This window comes from Rhagoletis zephyria, unplaced genomic scaffold (genome assembly GCF_001687245.7).
Source record: "Rhagoletis zephyria isolate East Lansing unplaced genomic scaffold, Rhagoletis_zephyria_1.1 Rzeph_scaffold_00995, whole genome shotgun sequence".
Classification (NCBI taxonomy): Eukaryota; Metazoa; Arthropoda; class Insecta; order Diptera; family Tephritidae; genus Rhagoletis; species Rhagoletis zephyria.
Window position 1 is genome coordinate 50,978 of NW_016158079.1, and position 19,992 is coordinate 70,969.

Here is a 19,992-nt window from a genome sequence, read left to right on the forward strand (position 1 = left end):
TTTCTTTCTTTTTAGGCTTAACTAAATCTTGTGCCATGAAGGAGAAGAGTAAAAATGCCGCTCGCACTAGACGTGAAAAGGAAAATGCAGAATTCTTCGAATTGGCCAAATTATTACCACTACCAAGTGCAATTACATCACAGTTGGACAAAGCATCCATCATAAGATTAACAACATCGTATCTGAAAATGCGTCAAGTCTTTCCCGATGGTGAGTGGCTGTACGAAATGTGTGGGGTACCTACATACATATGTAGATTAAATTTTATTTCAAATAGCGAAATTTCTTTGGGAACAAAGTATTTGAGTCTTTGCGCTATAATACGCGGGGAATCTCATAATACACTCCGTGTCAAAATTATAAGCGCACCACATATTGACACGATTATTTATATAGGAGAAAGGGAGCAACACCTTAACCAACAAATAATTGCCATTTATACAGTGCTTGTTCAAGAATAAGCAATAACGCTGTTAAAGAATAAAATATCTATCTATACATAGTATAAAGAAAAGTCGAGATTCTTTCTATGCGCTAATCTCGAAAACTGCTGAATTTTAATAGGGTTGCCACCTGTCTAAAAAACTATAAGATTGGCACCGTCCTTTGGATTACAAAAGACGAGGTGTCAAATGAAAGGGATTGGTCTCTAGAAAAGCATCAATGTTTTATTTTTCTTAATAGGGTTGCCATCTGTTTATAAAATTACTATATTCAATCATAATAAGCGTAGGCATCAGTACTGCAGCGTCACTCTCAAACGAAAAGACTTAGCCTTTACGTGTTCAATAATATATTATTTTTCTGAGTAGGGTTGCCACCTGTTAAAAAGTTAAAAAGTTTTGCCGTTCGTTGGATTACAAATTGCGATACCAAATGAAAGGGCACGGCCTTGGCATGTACAAGAGTTTTCATTTTTTGAATAGGGTTGCCACCAATTTAAAAATTACTATCTTCTATTCATAGTATAAAGGAAGGTCGAGATATTTAGACTACGCTAATCTCAAAAACTACTGAACTGATTTATACGAGATTTTTTTAGTATAATCTGTATTGATAGGATAGGATAGGATAGGAAGATAATATTCTTTAGTACTTTAAATTCCTATCGGGTTGCCACCTGTCTACAAAATTATAGGATCCGCACTGTTCGTATTTAAAAATTATGTATGTATGTTTTTTATTAGTTTTTGGCCTTTTAACAATTATATTCAACAATTTTTATTGACCTCGAGGCCGCTTTTTAAAGAAAATTTATTGTGGAAAAGCAACAATAATTTGATAAAATGGTAGAAGTGATAGCTACTTCGGAAATCACCACATTTCCTCATCAGACTTCTTTCAGTAGGATTCGAACCGACGATCCCACTGACTCAGCCAGTTGCCTATGCACCGTGCTAAGTACGCCTTGTAAATTATCGTTTGCTTTTTTCCACTATTTTCATTTTTGTTATGCCAACACAATCAAGCGCAGCTATTCCGCTGCAATTCACTTGATCATGTGGTTGTTGGTATTGTTGGTTTTTGCTAATAATTCTATTTTTAGAATGTTTAACTTTTAGGTGTGCTCGTCCTTAAGTTATTTGTTTTTGTTATTTTTATGGCCTTTATAACAATTATATTCAACAATTTTTATGAGCTCGAGGCCGTTTTCAGTGAAAACTTATTGTGGAAAAGCAACAATAATTTGAAAAAATGGTAGAAGTGATAGCTATTTCGGAAATCACCACATTTCCTCATCAGACTTCTTTCAGTAGGATTCGAACCGACGATCACCACTGACTCAGCCAGTTGCCTACGCACTGTGCTAAGTTTGTCTTGTTAATTCTTGTTGCTTATTTTCCACTATTTCACTTTGCTAAGCCAACTACAATCAAGCGCAGCTATTCCGCTTTTCCACAATAAGTTTTCACTTTAACACGGTAACTCGATTTTTGTGCAAAAAACAAAACCCCCTTAATTCTCATATGAAAAATTAAGAGTACCGTTAATTTCTTTATGTTTCAATTATCGGATCTAAAACAAATTTGTATGGGACCACCTCTGAGGTATTACCTTTCCTTTAAAAAATTATAAAATTATAGAAATGGGCATACTTTGCGGTAACATACATAAAAAAATATATATATTCCGACGAATTGATAACCACCTCCTTTTTTGATGTCGGTTAGAAATAATATCGAGTCCTAACCGCCAAAATAACGCAAACACCATTTTTTTCCAATTTTTTTTTAAGCAGAATTGCCTCTAGATGCTCTAGGAATATTTCTGCATCAAAAAGAAAATTAAAAAAAAAAAAAATATCGCATAGGTTTTTTTGGCGGTTAGGTCTCGATATGGTGACCCTTTTTTTCGTCAATGACCCCTTTTCTGCGACTTGCGATAAAAATTCTCAACGGCAACACTAAGTCTAGCGTTTATCTTTTGATGGGATGTTAGTGAAGAAGAAATCGCCAGTTCCAATGAGGGGTTTGGTGAAGTATATATCTAGCCGAGTACATAAGGAATGGAATGGACTGTAACGGTCTCATAGAGCAAATCAATTATTTTGAGTAATAGGGTTCATTTATTACCAATGGCCCCTTAACATTTCCTATATTTTACGATTGCCAAGAAAGCTTTCTATTCAAAATTATGTTGAATTGCTAAACACAATGGACGTAGAAATTGCAATAATACACGCTTCCTAGAAAATAGGATAAGTTTCATCTTAGTGAATTTAATAGACAGTTCGCAGACAGAAAACCAAAGTTTAATAGGTAAACTTTGGCAACTGTCTTTCAACTCACCACAGTCTTTCGAAAGGCAAAACGCTCGCGTAAGACGAGCTCCTTTCTGCCTTTCGAAAGACTAATTAAAAGATCTGCTAACGAGGAAGTTTTAGTGTTACTCTGTTCGCATTTTAGTAATAATTTTTTGAAAAATTAAATTAAATAAAGTATATATAAAACTTTTTCTTTTTAAAGCAATAAAAACTAATAAAGAAAAGAAAATTAAATTAAAAGAATAAAATGAAAATGAAGTACGTGAACATATTTTTAAAAATTTAAATGGAAATTAAAAAATCTTGAAACATAATATTATTAAAATTAAATCAGAAAAAGGAGAGAAATAAATAAAAAAGCAGAAAATAGTACTTAAGAATTTATTAAATAAATAAAATATTAAAAAAAAATCTAACTATTCAAAGAACACAAAATTAAAACAAAAGATAAAAAATATAATAAAATACTCGGAAAAAGTATAAGAAAGGGAAATTAAGAAAAGACGAAAGAACGAAATTAAGAAAAGACGAACTAATTAAATTAAAAACTGGAAAAAAATAAATAAAACATTGTAAAAATTAAATGATATTAAAAAATAATATTTTTCTTTTTTAAACTATAAAATCTAAAAATGAAATTTAAAAGATAAAATTAACTTAAAAAGAAAACATTAAATAAGTTCCTAGAAATTAAATGAACTTAAAAAATATTCTCCTTTTTAAACAATTACATCTAAACATTAAAAGAAAATTAAACTAAGCAATAAAAAATTACATAAAAAAAATAAAATAAGTTTCTCAAAACTAAATGAAATTAAAAAAAAAATACATATTTTTCTTTTTAAAACAATAAAATTTAAAGGTTAGAAAATTGAACTTAAAAAGTAAGTGTGGCTAAATATACATATTTTGCGTAGTAGATGTTGCTCGGACCATGGCTTAACTCTGGGCCTAAAGGTAATACCACTAATCAAAAGGCTATGGCGGACGTCTGCAGTTAATTGCATTTACTTAAACTAAAAGTCTATGAATGATGTTTTGAAAATAAGGTTTTTAGAATTTTATTAGCTAACTAACAAGTTCTAAGCCGTCCACAACGATTTACTCTGGAATTGTAGAGATAAGGTGGTTCTATACAAGGCCTGCTTAAAATCGTTTATACAAGGTCACTGCGATTTTATACATACATACCTTTAATTTGCACAATCTGTTTTGAACCCTCAATTAAATTCGCACAAAGAAACTGTGTGCCTCTTTATTTGTTCGCTAACCATCATTAAATATTATTTTGTTTTGCTTCAAATAACAATCGGAAGTGTGTTGTTGTTTTCATTAAACTATAATTGGAACAATTGGCGCGCGACTATTATATGCCACCGAAAAAAAAACAAAACAAAACAAAAAATAATAAAAGAATTCAGAGCGAGCTCAATGGCATTTCGCTTTGTAGGTAGCATTCGTAACTTTGACTGACCGTTTGACAGCGACACACGTCCTGATCATAGGTGGGTGACACGGGTGGCGAACGTCGGCCGACGCAGAGTGGTACGAGTATGAGTATGTCCGCGGGCCGCCACAAGCGGATAAATTCCTGCCGGCTATGCTAAATGAAGTGTAAAAGTTGAGGGGTGTGGTGCAGGCGATAGTCGTTGGAGTGTGATATAACACATGCTTGTTTGTGAGTACATGTGTGTGTATGTTTGTAATTATGATACAGCGCAGCAGGACATCACTTTTTTAGAAGTGCAAAAGTCGCAATGGATATGTTAGAATTGAATGGGAAAACAATTTCACAAAAGGAAATTTAGCGGAAGTTTTGGTTAGTTGGAGAGGCATTTGTGATTGTGCTTAGAAGTCTATATGCATACATACATATGTACATATATATAAATGTAGAGTTTCGTAAGTATTGATTTCCTTACTTTTTACTTTCCTCGCTTTTACTCTGTGTGCGCCCATATCAAATTTATAGAAAGCTTTACAAAGCGGACTCCTTGGTTTGACTGCACAAATATAAAAAATCTGCAGAAAGTGTTTAATACTTTTCAAAATTATAAGAAACACATATAATTTTTAGCAAAATTTTTATTTCTAATGCTCATGTTCGCCTCAAAACTTCTGTTTAGAAGTCTATCTAAGTAAATCGATACCAATAATACACTTGGCCGCCACTTTTTCACCAAAATCCTTTATTCACCGCATGAATTATTAAATTTAAGTCTTCGGTACAAAATCAAATACAAAAACAAAAACGAGCTATGTAGTTTCCGAACAAAAGAGAACAATGACGTGAGAATATGTCCTCAATGGCATACACGCCCATATAAACACACACACACACACACACACACACGTAAACATCGAGTGCACATTGTATAGGGGAAAATTTTGCTGAGCTTAAGTCTACGAATATATAAAACACATTCATCCAAACAGACCTCCAAACATATGTAACACATTTGCAACACTTTTTCCTCCAACCACCCTCAACGACCCCAATACGAATACTAAGCATTGGGGCGGAACTAAAGCCCGTTAGGGTATATGTGCCACTTGAAGAAGCTTCCTTTTCGGTTTTTTTTTTTCTTTTAATATTCTTTGTGCCTTTTTTATTGCAATAATTATTTCAATAATGCTTGAAAAAAAAAATAAAAGTAAAAGAAAAACGAGTATTACAATAAAAATCACAAAGCAGAAAAGTAACTCAAATCAAGCGAAACAAGCAAATACTCGCAAGAGGAAGTACAAAAAAAAAAACATAAAAAATAAAAAAAAAATATAAAAAAAATACACTACAGTAAGAACGGAACAACCATTGAAGACAACAACAACGGCGTTGTAAAAAACAGGACATAACACTTTTGTTTTTCCACCTTCTTAAATTTACTTTTCTGCCACCCTCTCTGCACTTGCGTGCACACTTAAACAAACGTTGTATGTTTGCGTGTACTTGTATTTGCGTTTGTGTGACGCTACTCTGGCTCGACTCGCCTTGATAACTGTGCATTGTTATTTCTGTGAGAACCAGCCGGCAAGCACAGGCTCACACACTACCTTCGAGGTGCCGGTGGGTGGCTGAAAGCTTAGTATCCACAGCCCATTGTACACTGTTGGTAGCTGTCACCGCAACGCCGCTCTGTCGCTCGGTCGCTCGCCCAGAACACCCGTTGAATTGTGACACAAAAGACCTACAAGTATCCCACTGTGCTGATGACTTTAATTGGGAATAATATTTATACGTCATCATGGGTTGTTAAACTGCAAGACCAGAGGGGGGGTTTGGGAGGTGTAAGGGGGTTTGCATGATGCGGCCGCCGCTAGAGGTGAGACGCTCATACATTTGACATATTGTGTTCATGGTATACGTTTTGCGTCGCACCTTTTTGTACTCATTAAATGTGACTTTTTCTATTGCTTTTTTTGTTGTTGTTGTTCTCAGTATCACCAATTTATTCTCTTCTACTTTCTTTCCATTTTTGCCTTGTAGGTCTGGGCGAGGCGTGGGGTACTTCACCGGCAATGCAACGCGGTTCTATTAAAGAGCTTGGCTCACATTTGCTGCAGACATTGGACGGTTTCATATTCGTTGTGGCGCCGGATGGCAAAATTATGTACATTTCGGAAACGGCATCCGTGCAATTGGGTCTAAGTCAGGTGAGTGTAATCAAATGAAGCTTATCAAATCGAATGTAAAAGGGTCGATCAATTGATTTAAATCAGTGGTGGGCACGGGCTGCCCGCGGGCAAAGCTTTTTCGAGCTTTGAATACATTCACTTAATATAGAAAACTTAAAAGAGCTTTTCCCGCGGGCCTGCTTTTTAAACTAACTAGTGCTAGCTATAGTATGATGGAAATTGTACGAAGAGCTTTTGAAAGTTTAGAAAGCATGCCTTAAACATTAAAGTATTAGCTTAAAACGGTGATGGGCACCATCGTACAGAGCTTTCTTAAGGTATTTCTACATTTTTCATAAAAACGTGGGGTTACTCCGTTACTCTCTGTCCATCGCCTTGCTCGCGTGAAAAGCTTTTCTAGACTACTCTACGTTTTATATCAGCAGAGAGAGCTTTTATTCTGCATGTGCCTATACAAAATGTATAGAAGGCTTAAGAGAGATATTCCCGCGGGCAAGGCAGCGCCCATCACCCTTTTTATACTGCCAAACGATCGCCGGAGAGAGCGTTTACCATGTACGTGCCCGTTCACAATCTACAGCAAGCTTTAAAAAGCTTCTCGCTGCCCTTCGCTGCTTTAAACGGACTGAAGTTTGGTTGAAATTAAAAATTGTGCTTTAGGACTTTTACAGAGATTGCATTTGCTCGTAATTTATTTGATATTTTCCAATAATGGCCGCTTAATAGCGATTTCGCAGTTCGTAACATGGTACTGTCGTTTTTTATTACTGTTATCGTCATCTCGATCGTTTATAATAAAAAACCGACGACCACTTCGTTTTTGATACAAATTTTAATTTCCATAATTATTTTTTTTATTTTTGACTAGAAATATTATAAGTTGTATCCACTGTGCGCTGAAGAGACTAGTCAAACACTTTGCCGCTTTCTTATTTATGCGCATCATTTTGCTTTTTTTGTGCTTCAGAATATGCAAATGTACACCACTGAAGATGTTCCTTTACAGTTTGAATGAATTTGCATACCTATGAACTCGCATCTGTGCACCACTCAAAATATGAATACAAATTGCACATTTTGCTGTTAGCACAAATTCCCAAAGATAAGAGTTAATAATTATCTTTTTTTACGACAAAAAAAATAAATCTTTTTTAAAGAAAATTTCAAATCTTCTGTGTCGTTCTTTTCCTTCTTCACTCATCACAGGTTGAACTTACTGGCAATTCGATATTTGAATATATCCACACGCACGATCAGGAGGAAATGAATGCGATTCTCTCGCTGCATCCTTACATGTATCAAAATCCGGTAAGTTGTACAATGAATGCCATAGCACAGTTTGCGTTTGTGTTTGTGGACATAATTTGTCGACGTAATTTTTTAACTTCTCTTTCAATGTATAGGATGCATTTATTAACTCATTACATCTAACACAGAGCGGCAATCCACCCACCGGCAATGCGAATGTCATTGGCAGTCCGAATGGCAGCTATGGCAGTGATCGTGGTTCGCATACGATCGAAATACAAAAATCCTTCTTCCTGCGCATGAAATGCGTGCTGGCGAAACGTAATGCTGGCCTCACAACGTCCGGTTATAAGGTGTGTGCGTTGAAAGGAGATATATTCGTTGGTCTCTTAAAATTCTCATTTATAAAATTTCTCTCTCTCTCTCTCTTAGGTCATTCACTGTTCGGGGTACTTGAAAGCGCGCATATTTCCTGATTATGGCGATGGTCATGGTGGTTGTATACAAAATCTGGGCCTTGTTGCTGTTGGTCACTCCCTGCCTTCATCTGCGATAACGGAAATTAAACTGCATACAAATATGTTCATGTTTCGTGCATGCATGGACTTGAAGCTGATATTTTTGGATGCAAGGTGAGTGACTAACAAATATTTCTGGCAGGCAAGAAGGTGTTCGGCTGCACTTGGGGACTTTCTCCTCTGTCCCGATTTGTCCTTTGACTCGTCTGGTCACCCTAGCTGTGACTAAAGCCGTCGAGCTATATTGGCTTCCAGAACACTGGACTGTGGAAGGTAGTAAGAGAGCTGACAAGCTAGCGAAGGCGGGCGTCCTCTTAGATGCCTAACTAATGACTCACTAATCAAAAGATCACAAGATCTGCTCATTAACCTGCACGCGGGCAGGACACGGAGTTGCACTCTTTCAAAAATTATGTTTAATTCTTATGATAGGGAACGTACTGATTTCCCAATATCAACACAAAGGACGGACTCGAGGCTTCTGATAGGATTGCTAACAGGGAACGCTATGGAAGCTATATTCGTCTCTGTGAGACCTTTAGGGCTGGTTTCTCCAACTCAACTTAACTTAGTTTAGCCATTTTTTGGACTTAAGTCAAAAGTTAGCATACTTTTTAACTAGCTAATTCTTGTCTAAGTGTAAAAAATTGGCTAAACTAATTTGAGTTGGAGAAACCAGCCCTTAATGTTGAGCCAGCATAACCTAATCTGATGTTAGTTAGGTAGATGTAAGCTTCATTTATGTAGGACCCAAATTTAACCAATCCTTCAAACTTTTTGGAAAAATGAAGGTTTCCAGGGTGGCGGAGAACTAATGGTACTAGTTTCCACCAAATCAGTGTGCAGTATCTACCTGAGCCTAGGCAGCACCAGACGTAAGCTGATAAGGTGTATAGTAGCGCCTTCACCCTGGAGGGACAGACGTTGGCAATTGGCAAACCTAAACTACGGTCCCGAGAAAGAACTTATAAATGCTGAGGATTTGCAGACCTTATAAGTTTTGCTTATAATGTTTGTCAGCCGGCTTGCTCACTAATACGCACTTGTACAGAATACAATAACGTTATATAATAAATAAAAGTGTTGGGAGGAGCCCTCAATGCGTCGTGGCTATAACGGCACTCGTGAACACAATAGATACTGTTAACCCAATAAAAATAATCTCCACCCCCTCAATTAACCTAATGGGCTCAAAGCTCAAAATACCAAGTATCCATAGTCAGTTCCTAATTTTCTAGTTTTCTAATTAAGTGTTAAGTAATCGGCTTCAGCTGTGGTGTAGTGGTTAGGTGCGCGCTTCCACTCCGCAGGACCTGGGTTCAAGCCCTAGATAAAGAAACATCGCAAAAAAATATAGAAAAAGGTATTTTCTTAACAGCGGTCGCCCCTCGGCAGGCAATGACAAAGCTCCGAGTGTATTTCTGCCATGAAAAACAGCTTCTTACAAAAATACAATCGCCGTTCGGAGTCGGCGTAAAACTGTAGGTTCATCCGCTTTACGTGGCAACATCAAGGCGCACGCCACAAATCGAAGGAGAATCTCGGCCAAACCCTAACAAATGTGTAAGCGCCAATCTATTATTATTATTATTAATCGGCGTAAGTCTGGCAGTAAACGTCAGTCCGATTTATGATGCCCACGAGAAAGTCTCCGGGCCTGCGAGGATAATCCTTTTTCGCCTCCGAAAATGCATAGTCAGCAACTCCGTTCATCTTCTGGATTAAGGCACTGACAGATTGTTTGCACAACAGCTTTGCACATTCTTTCTAAGTCAGCATTATCAAAGCCACCCTGTGTATTCACAAAGGTGTAGCCTTATTTTTAATGAGAACGTTTTCGAAAGCTAAAAAAAGATAACGTACATACATATCTTCACTCGTTTAAGCGATATTGATAGAGAATTTGTTCTCATAGCAGGTTCGCTTATAGCTTTGCCTGCATCTGCTTTATAAGCTTCCTTCTGCCGGAGGACCATCTGGAAGATGAAGCGCATAACAGTATGCGTAGGAGGCAAACGAAACACCGTTTAGTATGAACCCAGTGGAACGAACTCCTTAATCTGTGTGCGATGTCTTGGCGTACCACATGCCAGGCACAGGACAGAACTCAATTACCCAAAGTTCCTTTCTTCTTAAGTAAATAGAAAGCAAAACCCTTTGCATATTTATTTCAATCAAAAACTTGTGAAAAGAGAAGAGCATTATTAATTTTATTGAGTTCGAATGGTGTACTAGGATCTGTTTCCTCCAAACTGAAGGGCTTTAGAGGTGGTTTTGTTTTAATATCTACATTACTTACATCGTTTATTAGTATAAAAGGGACCACAAAATACATATACATACATATTTATTTCCCTCCAAGTATCAGGCAAAACTATTTTAAGGGATACATATGTACTTTTTAATTATTCTAACTCATCAATTTTTTAGCATTGAAAATAGAAAACAATTTTAATAAAATATTAAGTTACAGAAAGTAAATGCAAATAAATATACAATTAATTTATTTTAAAAATTTCATTAGCTTCTCAAATATTAAAAATTAAACGAAGCATATTCATACTGGAAATTTAATACCAAACAAATATTTAATAGATAGCAGCACTCTCCATTGTGTCAGCGTTGAAAATGGATAAAAAATCAAAGAATATGACACGGGAGTATGTATTTAGATACTTTTATTCAGGACTAAAAAAAAAAAAAAAACACAACAAAAAACACTGACATGCTATCAACCACTTGCCATTCCATCCACCCACTTTGTCTGAGCAAACAAAACGGCAAAACAAACCATTTCCCTCTTAACTAAGTGCTGCAACAATGTTGTTGTTGTGTGAATGGATGGACCGAGGATGATGATTCCGATTTTCATGTAGCAAACCCCCATCTAAATGCACATGTATGTATGTATGTGTGTAGATGCACGGACTGGTTGTTATGAGTGCAGCAAGGAAATCGTGGTTGAATAAACAGGAAAGTGGTAGGTGGCAGTTGGGGATTTGGGCAAACAGTCGCTACCAGTCGCTTTTGTCTGGTTATTACCGACACTCAATTACATTCATGATGATGTTTTACATATTGCCTGTAAAAAATAACAATGGTGGCTTTTCTTATCAACTCTGCTGTATAGTACTTTCTAATCGTTTGATTGTGTTTTTGCGCGGCATAGAAATTCTTTTGGCGGGTTTTGTTACCCTTCAAATTTATATTGAGATGGCTCGAAGTTTTCAGTGATTATGCCTCTGACTGGACTTAATTTAGATCACCCCTCGTAATTGTCCAGAATAAGTTTTTTTTTTTGTTGTAGCTAAATAAGTTTATTGATTACATGTTGTCTTCATTCTCATCTAACGGTAGGCTCAGAGACAGACCCGATTCGAAGGGTTTGGGCCGTATGAAGAGGAATGCTAGATGAGCTGGTCGTCGGACCATTTTATTCAAATTGAACTGCTGGAATATCCCGAATGGAGTTGTCTCAAAGTCTCGCGACACTCACGAATCTTTTCAAGCTCTTCGTTCGATTTGGTCTCCGGTGATGGAATTCAAAGGTTGCGAGTTGACGAAGGTGCTCATCGATTCTCGATAAATGGCCTGTCCATAATACACTATATTTGTATAGTCCGTCTGATTCAGCGGATGGTGCATTCTCATTCCCAAGATAGTTGGTTCTACATGCTCGAGTTTTTAGCGATCCAATTTTGTTAAGATCGGAGAGCCAACTTATTAAGTTTCACCTGTGTGTAATCAAATATTGCATTCAATTTTTAAGCCACTTTCCGATGTGCTACATTAAACCGTTTTATCCGGTTTTTTAATCATTTGAAAATGGAGAACCGGTCTTCGAAAAAAATACGAATAAGAGAATGACAACTCGATTTGTTATCAAAATGGGCTTATATGTATGTATGTATGTCGGAAGGTATACATCCAACCTAACCTAACTTGTCTTGGTAAAGCAAGAACGGACTTGGTCAAGTAAGAGGACATTAAAAAGCTGATGAAAACTACATTTAAAACATAGCTTTTTGAATCGATCGTGAAGTTTATAAAAATTTATTGCAGGTCTAAGTGCTATTGTTTTTTTTTTATTGGCCCAGGCCAAACAAGACGCGGCTGAGTTAGAAGCGCCATTATTTAATACACGTTATAAGTAATTTTATAAGAAATATAAAATTTATAATAATGCAATTATTTATTGCTTCCCATTTTGCAGGGTATCTCAACTGACTGGCTACGAGCCACAAGATCTCATAGAAAAAACACTCTACCAATACATACACGTTGCGGACATAGGACCAATGAGCTGTGCCCACAATATTCGTAAGTATCGGTTGGCGTGTGTCACTGCGGCAGTGGCTTATTTTAATTTAAAACAAAAGTAAAAGCAAAAAAGACTTCAATCATGAAGAATCGTTTAATGCTCTGCAAATTATTTTAAAATCCCTTCATTTCATTTCTAAAGCATTACGAGTACATACAATATTTATTTATTTATTTTTCAACAATACGCTTTTGTTTTTCCAACTAATTTGCATTGCATTTCAATTGTTGTTTTTTTTCTTCTTTTTTGTCTTCTCAATGTTGCAGTGATATACAAGGGACAAGTCACCACCAAATACTATCGCTTCCTGACAAAGGGTGGCGGCTGGGTCTGGGTACAATCGTATGCGACAGTGGTGCACAATACACGCTCATCGCGCACACACTGTATTGTCAGTGTAAATTATGTCCTTAGGTGAGTTCAATGGGGAAAGCAATGAATGTTGTTGTTGTTGTATATGTTGCGGAAATAGTGTTAAGTAATACCAGTAAGACCAACCAATAACGGGCGGATTAGGAAACGTTGGTGTTGGAATAACATTGGCCACGGTGAAGTGTTTTAATAGGATTGCTTGGATTAGACGGTTATTTTTGCTTTCTGTTCAGTATGCTTTTTTAAGCGAATACATAGTTTTCATAAGAGCGGCCACGCTGTTAGAGTACAACTCCACAAAAGGCTTTACACCGCTTTTCAGGCTTCAGCGCACTATTCAGCTGTCAGCTGGCCACTCCGCGTACAATTTTGGCGTTACGTTGGCGTTGGAGTCGGTTCGGCAGTAGCGCTAGCAACGTCAGTGCTTGCTACAACAAATGCTTGGCAACGAATACTTTGACAACTAAATTAACACACCAGCGGATGAAGCGACGCCAACGCCAACGCCAACGCCAACGCCAACGCCAACGCCAACGCCAAAGTTGTATGTAGACGGGCCTTATAATAGCTCACCGACGTAAAACCGTAGACCATGTCAGCTGGCACGACTTATCTTATCTCTCTCTCTCTCTCTATCAACAGCAATTTCATATGTTGATACGGACGACAGATACGGAAGGGTGCTCTGCCGATGGCTGGTTGAGCCTTTAAAAGTAGAACTCCACACCAAACCTTTTAGGCATTATGGCTTTCAGCGCTCACGCCGGAATATAAAACTTATAGCTAAATAAAGTGCTGAAAGCCTGAAAGGCGGTGTACGTTTGGAAAGATTTTTGTGGAGTTCTACCCTAAGTTATATATTTTGGTAACAGCCGCGATAGCCACAACAAGCTTGGTATGAAGTTCTAACTTGAAAATTGCGTCACTTCGTTAAATTTGGAGATATCAAGCGCTTTTCTGTTCTCTCTAAAATTTAAATTAACAAAGCGCTTCCTTTATCGAGTGTCATGATCTCAAATTGAAATTTCTAATCTAGAACTGACCGCCTTAAAATCCGTTATTTAACATTTGTTATTGTTCCGTTTCAACGTTTTGCCTTATGATGTGTTGTATAACGATTTTCAGCAATCCCTTGTCAAATTAAGTTTATTGACAAACCGGTTCTGGTCTCATATTTGTCGATAGAAGCTTAACTGTTCACAATGGCTTACGTGTAAGAGAATAGATGACGAAACCGGGATTTACTCTTGCGGTAGCCATCGTCACTTTAACCCTTTCGACCGCGAATTTATTTCAGTGATCTAAGAACTTTAGTTTTGTTTCTAATCTCGGTTGTTTTTTTCATTCTAGAAGTATTTATCTGAACAAAATTTTAAGACGCAACTCCCATTATTTTGGGCGCTATGAAATCGCGAATATTATATAGAGTTAAAAAGATTTCGGTGATTTGGGGAGGTTCTGTAACCAGTTAGCGACAAGTATCGGATCGATATCGCACTTGCTAACGTAAAAATATTTCACATCATACGTCAACAAAACCGATACCGATTCGAAAATTGTCGCTAACTGGTTACAGAATCTGCCTACAAAAATGATATCGTCCGATTCAGCTGGAACAAAAATGCTTCAAAAAAGTAAGAGTTTCTCTGTATTATGGCCTCGAACCGACATATATACATCTTTCATTTGAATCAGTATTAAAAGCTCTATTGGCTCCTACATTCGGATTTTGGTAGGGGAGTCTCCCCTGAACCGTTTATTCCATATTTTTGGCCTATGCGCGCTTTTATTCGAAACCTAAATGTTTCGGTACCGAGTATCGAGAGTATTGGATACTTAAATGTATTGACGTCAGCAAAACAGCTGATTCTGTCAAATTCACTGAGAGCCGATTAGNGTAGGGGAGTCTCCCCTGAACCGTTTATTCCATATTTTTGGCCTATGCGCGCTTTTATTCGAAACCTAAATGTTTCGGTACCGAGTATCGAGAGTATTGGATACTTAAATGTATTGACGTCAGCAAAACAGCTGATTCTGTCAAATTCACTGAGAGCCGATTAGCGGTATTGCCATCGGCGCCACCTCTGTATTCTCTCCACCGTGGTATCCAAGCATATATGTAATACTTCTATATTGGCAGTAAGCTAACTTCTCAATGTGTAAGCATTCCGAAATCAAAGCGAGACAGTTTATGTGTTCCTTTTCTTTCGTACGTGTTTATTGATAATCTGTACTGTAGTGTTTTCGGACGGTACTAGCTCTTACTGCCAATATAGGAGTATTACATATATGTCTCCAAGTATCTGCTTTGAACAAAATAAGACGTGGCAACATTTGTTTTTCGCGTCTAAATCGCCTTTGCTATGATTACTTGGGAACCCTTTTAGAAAAGACAACTGAATTAAATACTAGTTTAGTTGTAAATTGGCGTTCCCTCCATAATTTAAGCGCACTCAGGATATTGGTTACTAGGTTTCCGAGTTTGTTCTTACATAAATTCGTCCTGGTATTGAAACCTGTCGTAAGTCGCCTAACTTTCTAATAGAATTTTCGGGGGTTTTCCTATACCGCTCAGCATTTCAAGCTCTTCGCACTCACGTACTTAGGCCTCTATCTTCTTCTTATGGCCTATTCGATTCCTTAAAGCCCGCGCTGTTCCCATTCGTACTGTTATCTAGTATGCGGCATCTTTTCTCTACAGCGGCATGACGTACAAACTGTTCTTTCGGACTCACTGAAATCCAACCCTTTCGCCGGCGGCGGTACGTAATGAGCAGAAACGTGGTGCTCTCAGCGAACAGATATGAGAGTCGAGTGTCGAAGACGCTGGCAGTCTGTTGTGATTGCAGCTTTCCTTGCGTTGTTGGATGGATATTTTTTGCTGCACAGACTGGTGCGCATCTTGGCTGCATCCATATAGTAGTCGAATACTAGCTTCGTTCCCCGCGCTTTCCGGGCTGCTCCGGTAATTAGAGAGTAAAAATAAGTTACTCTCTCACAAGTGTCAAAAATGTGCCAACACGTGCCAAAAGTGCCCAGAGCGTGAGGAACGCAAAAAACCACATTTCGTGCCCGGAATCAACATGTCAGCTCTAAACAATGATTTTACGTGTATTTATCTTATATGGCTAATAAAATTACCAAATAACTACATTTTCTGAAAATTCTGTGATATTTTGCACTTTTGTTTTTATAAAATTTGATTTCGGATTTAAACAACAACAGCAGTTATTTCAAGTTGCCCTTTTGCACATTTGTGCCCGGAAAAAAAGTCCGGGCTGTTTCGTGCACAAAGAAGAAGATATTTACGATCCAAAAGTGGAACGTATTCGCTCTCTATTACCCATTTTTCTAGCGTGAGGAACGCTTTCTGGGCTGCTTTGGGCACCCGTGGGTACCCGCGGGCTCGTGTGGAACAAACCTACTATGTTTTTCCCTCGGATCGTACGCACGTCTTAAACACTGAGAGCGTGTCTTGAAACACTGGAGGGGTGTCTTCTGCCTATCACAACAAGACTGATTTCGTTTTTCGTTTTTAGTCTGGAGGTAGCCACGTAGCTTGTTGTTACGGGCCCCGCCGAAGACGATCAAACTTCGGTCCGTTATCGGACATTTCATAGTGGAAGTTGAATTGTCAAACGGTGGAATAAAAGATTATTCCGTTTCCCACCTTGACAATGAGATCACCAAGAACGATTTTGATATCGTGACGGAGGCAGCGTTCGTATGTGCGCCCCAAGCACTCATGGAAGAGCTCCTTGGACGCCTAAGCCTTCGTCGTCGGACGTGGGCGCAAATGAGAGAGATAAGAATTTTTTACCTTATTGCGTTCATACCATTTTTTGGATGGCGGTGATGTCCGCCTTTGTCTTCAAGAGGGCATCAACCAGCCGGGCAGATGCACCTTACCTTATTATATGTTTGAAAATCCTTTAAAACTGTATTAACTTCAACATTCTTTACATCTACATATTTGGGACGTCTGTTATGATCCTAGTTGAGTTTTCGAAAGAAGTATGTATGTGTAACGGCAATTGCTTACATGCAGACCCGCACATACACATACATACATAGTTATTTACATGCCCACATACATACATACATATCCGATGTTATTTTCTTTTGTATTCATTGTTTCTCTACTAATTCCGTGTTTTTTTTATTCTCTTACCTTTTTCATCCACCTTTGCAGTGAGCAGGAGGCCAAAGACTTGATTCTCAATGAAATCCAAACGGGTGTGGTTAAGAGTGAGCCAATCACCGCTTCGGCTGCGTTGACGCCATCTTTGCGTACGACGCGTGCGCCTGCCACTGTCACACACCCGTCGCTCAGCAACGGCCTTGCGGCGGGCGCATCACCCAGCTGTGCCGCACTCAGCGTAAGTCCTAAACTGGATCCCTGTTATGAGAGCGCTAGCGTTCATCTACCACCCAATGTGCTCACACCAGTTCTAACTGGCGGCAGCAGCAGCAGCGGTGGTGGCGGCGGCGGCAATAGTAATAATAACAACAATAATGCCTACATGTCGGCACATCTGATGCATGCGCAGCATACGCATCCACATCCGCATCATCATCAACCGCATCTTCACGCGCATGAACAGCCACATTTACATATGCAGCATGCGCATCATATGCATCACATACATCCGCATCCGCATGTGCACGCGCACGCCCATGCCCACGAAGTGCCGCCGCAACACGATAACCTCACCTATACGCCGCTCTTCCCGCCGATCAACGATCTCGTCGTCAGCTCTTCTTCGGGCAGCGCGCTCGGTCATGAGATACAATACTCGGACACAACCACCGGCGGCGGCGGCGGGTACTACGGCGCTGGTACTGCCAGCACAGTCAACAATAATAACAACTCAGGCAGCGAACATTACTACTATGATGCGGCGGTAGATATTTCATCAGCGTCAGCAACAGCAGCACTTAACAGGCCGTACTCCGCGAATTCCAACAGCTGCTCCAGCAGTTCGGAGAGCGATCGACAAATGTCCACGGGCAATGCGTCGATAGTGAACGGCACTTCACCGCAGACGACGTACAGCGAGTTGAGTCATACATTTGAATTGCATTATTTGTCGGACAGCAGTTCGCATCAACAGGCGGTTATGGTGGCGCCGGCCGCGTCGCAACAGCAGCAATCACAGCAACATCACCTACAGCTTCTGGAACATCATCAGCATACGCATCATCACACGCAACAACACCAGCTGCAACAGCAAGCTTTGGCTGCAAGTCACGTCGCTCCACTGCAACAGGCGCCAGCTCAATCTCAACCACCGTCACAGACGCAGCAGCAGCAGCAACAGCAACAGCCAGCGCAAATGGATCATCAACCCATACATCCACTACAGCCGCAACAGCAACATATTTTGGTTGCGCAGCAGCTGCAGCAACATGACCAGCAACAGCAACCAGATCAACAACAGCAGGAGCACATTGCACGCTCCTTCGCGGTCGCCGTGGAGAAGGGCGTCAGTGTGCCGCCACAATATACCAGCGTCATTGTGGATCCCCATCATCACTATATACCCAATGATTTTGTGCATTAGCATTTGCTACTGGTTGGTGCGATCCGTGGGATCGTTGAGGTGGTAAAGCACAAGTTGTGCTCTTGTTGTGGGCGTTATTTGCGTCGGCGCCGCGTCGTTGTGACCATTTGGCTGGGTCGCAGTACGGTGTTGTTGTTTAGTGTTATACATAGTTCTAATGAATACATAAGTAAGTAAGTAAAACGGACTGAGTCACAAAAAAGTTTGTTTAAAAACAAAAAAAACAAAACAAAAAACGAATATTCTTAGTTCAATTCTTTTGTTCAAAACAAACCGTTATTTCTCTTACCAAATAGTTCTTATTAAAATGTACATTAGTAGGGGAGAAAACCGCACTTAAGTTTCGAGATCGCTTTCAGCTCTCTTTATCTAATCTAAATCTAAAATCGACTGAAAAAAACGTTTCCCGATGTGGTAATTCAACTGTTTTGCGAAGATCTAAGCGACTACGTCTGGAGCGTGAGCAACTTTCTCCATCGCTTAGGCCAATTTATCAAAGGAAAACAAATTGACTCTGTTAAGCTTAGTTTACGGGTCAGCCGCTCATCAAAAGTGGCGAAAATATGAAGCCATTGATCGATTTTAATGAGACTTCTTACGATAGGTTTTTGAGCTTGCTGTCTGTATGTTTGAAGTCAGATTTGGAAAACTCAAAGTTGCCGACCCAATATGGCGGATGATTTAAAAATAATTGTTACATTTTAATGAAACTTTCTATTGCCGTCGAAACTAGCCCTAAGTCTTCAATCATAAATGCGACCTTGCGTATGTACTGAAGTTTCCGGTATTTCCCTTCGTACTTCGATTTGGAGCAAAGTAAAAGGACGAAAAAGACAAAAGTTTTTAAAGCGCTACGCTGTAATATTCTATCGAGGTGTTTTTAGGGAAGCTGATTTCAAATCTGAAGTTAGTTTCGGCAAATCTAAAATGGTGGATCTTAAATGGCGGACGAATATAAAAAAAAGTTAATGGCTATACAAATTACAGACTTCGACACAACAAAAAATTTAGTAGATCTGCAACTTGGCCAGTCCTTTTTTATAGAGTAATTGTCTCCAGAAAGCATAGCTTTACTTGAATTTCGTACCCACAGGGAGACCAATCAATTTGATACAGACGGCAGTTGTGATGATATTTCATGATATAGTTATTAACGGTATTGTCTTCCCGGAGAGTTTTGCTTCACATCGAAATTCGTGCTTCGTTATTTACATTTTAAAGCATTTCAATGTTGATTCTTTTACTTTTAGGTGGCCTTGCTTTTGGATTTTCTTATAATTTTTCAAAAAAAAAAAAAAACAAAGAAATAACATGAAAATGTATATTGGTAATTTAGAGCGTGTGTGAATCGGTAACAAAGTTCGCGGCGAGTAAATTTTTGACAACTATGAGGTGAATAAAATTTCAGTAGCTCAAGAGGCTAGTGAAATTTTTGACAAATGCATAGAAAATTTTGACAATCGCAAAGATTGTCGATGTGTGTAATTTTTCGTTAAATAAAAGCTTAAATTGATGAATTGCACTCAACTGTGGAAGATGTTTTCTTAGAATATTAATTTCACTTCAATT

General features: G+C 38.6%; 1 protein-coding gene across 2 annotated transcripts; it reads left to right on the top strand.

Moving 5' to 3' along the window:
* Nucleotides 1-19: 19 nt before the first annotated feature.
* Nucleotides 20-19,653, top strand: sim (bHLH transcription factor single-minded). Of its 2 annotated transcripts, none has more exons than XM_017615280.1 (8): nucleotides 20-210; nucleotides 6,252-6,418; nucleotides 7,607-7,708; nucleotides 7,804-8,001; nucleotides 8,081-8,280; nucleotides 12,380-12,486; nucleotides 12,754-12,901; nucleotides 17,052-19,653. In XM_017615280.1, the coding sequence occupies exons 1-8, from the start codon at nucleotides 36-38 to the stop codon at nucleotides 18,421-18,423; spliced, it is 2,469 nt and encodes an 822-aa protein (XP_017470769.1). In that variant the 5' UTR covers nucleotides 20-35; the 3' UTR covers nucleotides 18,424-19,653. The 2 variants fall into 2 exon arrangements, with proteins under 2 accessions (XP_017470769.1, XP_017470770.1); XM_017615281.1 differs by having other exon boundaries at nucleotides 7,837-8,001.
* Nucleotides 19,654-19,992: the final 339 nt, after the last annotated feature.